The sequence below is a fragment of the Camarhynchus parvulus genome, chromosome 3 (genome assembly GCF_901933205.1).
Source record: "Camarhynchus parvulus chromosome 3, STF_HiC, whole genome shotgun sequence".
NCBI lineage: Eukaryota > Metazoa > Chordata > Aves > Passeriformes > Thraupidae > Camarhynchus > Camarhynchus parvulus.
This window is the reverse complement of record NC_044573.1, coordinates 73,767,816-73,775,175: the sequence shown is the minus strand read 5'-3', so window position 1 is coordinate 73,775,175 and position 7,360 is coordinate 73,767,816. Positions and strand designations below refer to the sequence as shown.

Below are 7,360 nucleotides of genomic sequence, written 5' to 3'. Positions count from 1 at the left end.
CAGTGTCCATACCTGTCAATGAAAGCTGCATTTCCACATGCTTTGCCTGATATCCCTGATCACTGCCTTCCTCTTTCACCCTTATTTTAAAAACTTTAATTCTTCATAGGAAGTAAGCTTAATTTGAGGATAGGAGTGCTCAAATGGTGGTGATGCTGAAAGAAGGCAACTGGAACGCAACATTTTCAGCTGCATGCTCTCAATACAAATTGGTTATATAACAATAATACAGAGAGCTTGCCACATCATTCTGGAGGCACTGCTACACTGGGGCAAGTGTGAAGGCGCTGATCCTCCCTTCATGTACTATCAGCTCCAAGAGGAGACATCCAGCCCACAGTCCTCAAATCATACACGTACACCTGAGTTCATTGAAGGAGAGGAGAGGGAGAGGGAGAGGATGCTTCCTTAGCCAAAATATTTGGTTCTTACCTAGACTGAGTCAGCATTACTGTTTGTTGAAATAAGGACTCTTCTTTGGTTTTGCACTTAGCTTTTGTAGATCTGTTGACCTGTGAGGTCTCTAGTTCCTGGATGCAACTAGAATAACAAAGGCATCACATAAAGAAACATTCACAGCAGCCTCAAGGGAGTAATCAAAGCTTTCTAGTCCATAGCAGTTAAATGACATTCAACCTTGAAAGTGATAAATTTTACTTATTTCAGATGTTGGAAAAAAGCCTACCTTTCCGTAAGTACCCCAACAATCCATCCTTTCAAATTGTTTCCAGGTAATATTCATCCTCCATTAAGGGTCCATTAAGGCTTAGTCTACTCTGGAATGAGGCTGTAATTTAGTTATGATTACAGGAATGTAATCTCTTTCTTACACTGGCTCTTATTTCAAAAATGTTTCAAAAGAACAAAAATAAGTACATTGTAGATGTATGAAGTATGGCCTGTTGCAAACAACTAGGACTTACTATTCTGCATCTCCTACTTCACTATGAATCCACCTTTGCTGTTTTGAAGGCAAGGGCACATCTTACGTAGATCATTCAGTCTGAAAATTACACTTATTTCTGTTCTTCAGGCAGTTCCCATGCACCTCTTTACTGCAGTTATTTTGAGGATAATCATCCTCTCCACTGTCCACCTTTGCATCCAAGGCTTTCCTTGCAAAAGGTGCACACACGTTTCAGCAAAGGAACACTGCCGTAGTTTCTTTAGAATTGCTACAGTAGTACTGAAACACAAGTTTGGCTCAGCTCCTCTGTAACTCTTCACAGAAAAGTTAATGAAGTCTTCATACTTCAGCTGCCTGCTAAAGGTGCTGCCTGAAGCCATTTACAAGTGTTTAAAATTAAAATGTGAAATGCATCACTGAAGATCAAAGCAGGACTTCTTTAAGTGTGTAGCACAACTCCCTCTGCATCACTTAGAGAACTTTGTTCAACACTCACAGCGTGCTTTGACAACACATCCACCTCTACACCTTGCCTTACAGTGAGCAGTGCAAAGTTCAACCTGTTACATGATTTTACAAACCTGCTCTGCTTTTCAGCTTGCCTTATGATTTTCTGGAAATGCTTTGTGCTCCACCCATGTCACCCAGTATAAACTCTTGCAGGGGAATAGAAAGGCAAGATCAAGTCCCCTCCATTGTGCAAAAGCTGAAGTATGCTGAGAGTCCGAGTAAACAATCAGAGAAAGGATTTTAAAAATTTAATAGGTCACCACCTGAAGTGCAGAACTGATGTATTTATGACTAAGGAACTATTGAATATATCATTTATTATTGATTCTCCTTCGAGTAATAGTAACATAGATCACTGTAAACCATTCTTTCATATTTACTCTATATAACCTAACTACTAGAACTTTTTAGTAATGTAGACCAAACCTAAAAGGCATAAATGTCAATATGAAATCATAATTCATATGAATTAAAAAAAAACAAACAGCACACTCACACAATACTTACGTATTTCATTGGAGCCCATTTTATTTCTACCAGCCCCACAGCACAGGCTCCCTAAACCAACACATGGGTTCATCTCCTGCTTTGAAACAAGGCTAGTCTATCAAGGCTGCTGGTTTCTGATACATCTCCCACAATAAAAGAATGAAAGCTATGTCTTCTTTTTAAAAAGATTTTATTAAAGAATACTCAGTCAGCTGTATGAGACATTAATGGAACCTCATTACTGAGTTAAAGTGCCATCAGTCAAGCCAAACACACTGAGCAGCTTATTCTCTTCAGTCCAATTTGCATGAGGTCTTACACAGTTCATGCCATGCAAAGCCCTGTCAAGACCATTATACATTTTGCAACTACCCTTTTAATGAAACCCAAGGTTTCACGAAACAGCAAGTTCAACACATGTGAAAATAAAAATACAACTTGCACAACCAAGTGTACTTACACACTGAACAGCAGCAACATCACAAAACAGCTGACTTTGTGCTTCACAGCAAAACTCAGCATGGCTCAATGATTTTGTTCACTGAACCATGGGGCTGACAAGCCTTTGAAAGGCACTCAGGGGCCTCAACAATTACAGTGCAAGATATCAGGAAAACTCTTCATTCTATTTGTCATTGTGATGGTTCAAAAAAAGATGACTATTATTAAGACTTATTTTCAAATAATTTTTTACAGAAGTGTTTCACCATCAGTACCCTGCATTGTCCAACAAGACATGTATTAACAAATATGCTTATATATTGCAAAACAAACTTCTGCTTAATTTTTATTTGTAAAACATGACTTTCTAAGCAGATTTAACCAGAAATTATATTCACACCCACAATTTAAAAAAAGAAAATTTTTTGAATGCCTGCGTCTCTTGAAGATTGTCTTTCATTTCAAAACAGAGTTCCCAAATAAATCACTCTCTTATTTCATACTTACTGGGACAAATTCTGTATTCCCACAGCATTTAAAGTGAGAATTTCACTGCTGCCAAAATGCACTGCATAGCTATCTGCATTCTTTTTTGCAGACATTCCCTGGCACTTACTTCAGTAAGCCAACCATCACTTCACTGATATCCCACAATTTTCTCGCGACCAAGTCATCCATGGCTTTAGGCAGAAGTTCTTCCTCTTTGCAGTCTCCAAAATACTTTCCTGACACACCCTCGACGTCAGGAGAAGAGGCCAAATAAATAGATGTCTGGGCTCCTTCCAGAGGCGTTTTGAAGAAAGCCCACGACACCAAGTTGAACAGAGGTTTGGCCAGCAAAGGAATATTCACATGTCTGCCCAGATTTGTTCTGACAATTCCAGGATGAAGGGAGTTGACAGTGACTCCTGTCCCTTCAAGCCGACGGGCCAGCTCCCTGGCAAACAAGATGTTGGCCAGTTTACTTCGGCTGTAACAAAAGCTTTTGTTGTAGCTTATTTCACTGTTCAAGTCTTCAAAGTTGATCTCTCCATACTTGTAAAGCTTTGAGGACACTACAACAATTCTGCTTGGGGCAGAATTTTTGAGGAGGCCCAGAAGAAGGTTGGTGAGCAAGAAGTGGCCCAAGTGGTTTACACCAAATTGCATCTCAAAACCATCCTCCGTCTTCATGTATGGACACTGGAATATCCCTGCATTATTTATCAGAACATCCAGCCTTGACTCTTCCTTTAAAGAGGAAAGAAAAAAAAATCATTCAGGTTTAGAACTCCCATATGTAACATTATTATGCTTCAAGTTCTCATTGGGGACTGTTCAAATAGAAATAATTTAATTTCTAGTTTCCTGAATTGTAACTTTCTGACATTCTCTTAAAGCATTGCTGGGGAAAAAAACACCTTTAAGTTGAACTACCATTAAACTGTGCACTTGACCCTGGTAGGATGCAAGTACCTGAGAGGAAGTCTGTATCAACTTCTAATGCAGGCAAAGAACAACCACTGGCTTCTCAAAGAGCAGCTTTTTCTACAGCAATTCAATGATAAATTACCTTTGTGATGCATTTTTTTCATCTTTAAAAAGCAACTTGTCTTTTGCACTGCAAGAAGACACATTAATTTATGGCAAATCTCTGCTACAGCAGAGGGATCTAGTGTGCAAAAGACAGGGAAGCATGGAGCACAAGGAATTAACCTCAGGGCTGAAGAGGGACCATTACACTGTAGACCCATCATCTCACTGGGATGATATGAAAAACTCTGCCAAATAATGTTTTCATGATTTTAAACTTGTCTTACTTTAAAACCAGTACCCATCACTCTGCTGCTGGGTGAGAACTATGGAACAGGACTCATAGAAAAGTAACATGTTTCACATAATTCAAGTCCAGTAGTTCTACTCAGGAACTAAGGAATGGAGGCGCTACGAGGTGCTTAGCACATGAGATTTGATGGATCACTGTTCTGGTTCAGGTTAGTAAAAATCAGACTGAAGGATATATGTTACACTCTCCAGGAACAGAAAATATAAGTAATTAACAGTGAGACAGCATTGATAACTTAGATATACGCATCATGCACTTCATGCCCCAGAATCCACTCAAAAATTAAGAGCTGTCCAATTTACCCACAACAGTAATTTAAGAAAACCAACAAAACCAAATTAAAGTAAGCTGCATAAATAAGCTCTGAATTCAACACTCTTACCCACCTCTGACAAAAGACTGTGAAAGCACAATTTATACTTGCATGAATCAGAAGCAAAGGTATTAATTTTCTCTAAAAGCACTGAGAGTTTTCTTTCCCTTTAATTCTTTAAACCTAACGCAGGGACTGGAAGACAATCTGAGACAATCTTGGACCATTTTGATGATAAAAATAGAGAATCTCATAAATGAATTCTGCATCATTTCCCTTTTATTTCATTGCCATTAGCAGCAAAAATACAAAGTGCAAACCCCAGATCTGCACTTGGCATTCAGTTAAAGGTGCTGGCATCTGATCACTCAAAACTTCAAGTACTTCAATCTCAGACTGATTTCCGTGGAACTTGTGGCTGCTCAGCGTTTCAATAACTGGGTCCCAAAGACATGATCTAAAGACCACCAAATTCACTTCTCATCTTCACCCAAAGGGACACAATGGTCAGTCACTATCACTAAATCAGGACAGGAGTGAAGAAGTACAGACTGCAGAACTGCTCACTGAAGTGATTCTCCTTTCTTCTTTAGAGAAAAACATCTGACTGGAGGATTTATTTGGCAAGACTTAACACTTCAAGAAGCAAGACCTCCATATGTGCTATTCTGTGAAATTCCTACATGTAATAACCTAGAGTTATGTGATCAATGCCAAGAAGGCAGCTACCACAACCAAGGGCAGCAAAGAGTGGACAAAACATTGCTTTGATATTTCCTGCAGCCTCTAAGCTCACTTTCACTTTCTCCATTTTCCCATGGAACCCTCCAACATCTCAGTCTTTTATTTTTTTCAGTGAGACTAAGGAGTGAGAGATATAATCACTTTCAGTCATGCAATAAGTATTGGGAGTGCACTGTCTCTCCATCCTGACGATGTTTATATCTTCTTTATGTCAAACAAAAAACCACAAGAACCCCCAAACAAATCCCAAAATAAAGCTCCAAAAAGGACTCAAAAATAGGGAAGGTAAATAACATAAACTTGGGTGGAAAAGTTCTTGAAAGTATCTCTTGAGCGTGCATCCCTTGTCATCCAGTCATTCAAGTGCATTCAAGTTATAATGCAGGCATCAGCAATACTCTGAAGATAGCACACTCTCTTTTCCTTTGTCTATTTCTCCATCTATTTAAGAGCCACTCTGATAATTTGTACTATAAAAGATATAATGCCTAAAAGTTAAACAGTATGTATTTTCTTTTTGCTGTGTGCTTATTACACAAATTTTATATCCTTTCATTTATGCAGATTTTCCCACAGCATTGAAACAAGATTAGACCTTGCCACTGGATTCACATATATATATATATATATATATATATAGACTACAACGTGTCCTACTAGAGAACTTGACACTTAACTTTTATAAAAGCAGTTTTAAAACTAATACTATATAGTCCCTGTTTTCTTCACCTCTTACAATAGGGTCTGAGCATCTTTTAAGTACTTAACAAATCCCTGAGCAGCAGAACTTATTAAGCTTGGCTCCCCATGACTTCATGTCTCCTGACTTGAGTAGCTAGATGTGGTGAGATCAAAGCCCCAAAAAATGCTTTTGCTGGGAATGAAATAATGCCTCCAACAGTGCTCCCCTCTGCTCTACAAATCTAGTGGCATTTCTGTCAGGCAAAGCAACTGGATGTCCCCATTCCCCTTGAACTCAGGTTTTTATGGAATCTGCAAAAATTTTATATATTCAAAAATGTCTATTGACTAGATTCTGCTGGTGATGAGTGAGAGACTTAAATGTGGGGATACAACCTAAGGAGGCGGCAGAAGGATGTTTGGAGCATGTCAGCAGTGCACTTGGCAACTTTTATTTTTCCGGTGGCAAGGCTGAGCTATAACACTAATTTAAACCAACAAAGGTTAAGCTAGTTAATTCAGAGAGAAAAGAACAAAAATCATTTATCTCACACAGAAACAAGCATCTGTTCCTTCCCAGAACAGGAAAGATCTAGAATATTTTAAACCAAAACAGACCAAACTATCACGAAGTTCATGCTTCCAGGAGCTAATTCACGGCCAGTTTGCTTACACCCTCTTCACCCTGCGGTGACCTCAGCGACTTCCCCAGCCCCCGAGCGCGCTGCTGGCAGCAGGGACCGCCTCGTCCAACCCACACGGAAACCCGGGCGCCACCAGGGAGCCCAGAGACCGCCACCAGTACCGCCCACCCCTTGTCTGCCGTGCCCTCTCCGGGCCGGGGCAGCGGGGCCAGGGACCCGCGGGCCCGGCCGTACCTGCAGGACGCGGTGACAGAAGGCGCGCACGGAGCGCAGCGAGGCCAGGTCCAGCTCCCGCACCACCAGCTCGCCCCCGCCGTCCGCCCGCTCGCCCACCTCGGCCCGGATCTCGCGGGCCGCCCGCTCGGCCCGAGCCCGGTCGCGGCAGCCCATGATGACGCGGGCCCGCATCCGCAGCAGCTCGGCCGCCGCCGCCCGGCCCAGCCCGCTGTTGGCGCCGGTGATGATGACGGTCTTGCCCCGCATGGAGCCCCCCGCGCCCGGGCCGTGCCGCGCCCCGCAGCCAGCGCCAGGCGGCCACCAGCAGCCCCGCGCCCAGCACCAGCGCCGGCAGCGCCGCGGCCATGCCGGGCCTGGCCTGGCCGCGCGGGGCCTGCTGGGGCTTGTGGTCCCGGAGCGGCTCTGGAGCTTGCGCGCTGCCCGGAGCCGGGCCCGGGGCCCGCAGCGCGGCCCTGGCGGGGCGGGGCCGGGCGGGGCTGCGAGCCCCAAGGGTTCTGCTGCCCTTCCGCGGGACCGCCCCGGGCTGCGGAGTTGGGCGGAGAGAAACCTGATGGGGTTCAACAGGTGCG

At 42.9% G+C, this 7,360-nt stretch overlaps 1 protein-coding gene across 1 annotated transcript; it reads right to left on the bottom strand.

Annotated features, from left to right (window-relative positions):
* Nucleotides 1-2,079: 2,079 nt before the first annotated feature.
* Nucleotides 2,080-7,137, bottom strand: RDH14 (retinol dehydrogenase 14). Its single transcript, XM_030945816.1, is given in 3 exon segments — nt 2,080-3,577; nt 6,789-7,053; nt 7,055-7,137. Coding segments are annotated over 3 exon segments (966 nt in total). The 3' UTR covers nt 2,080-2,959.
* Between the last annotated feature and the right edge of the window lie 223 nt (nt 7,138-7,360).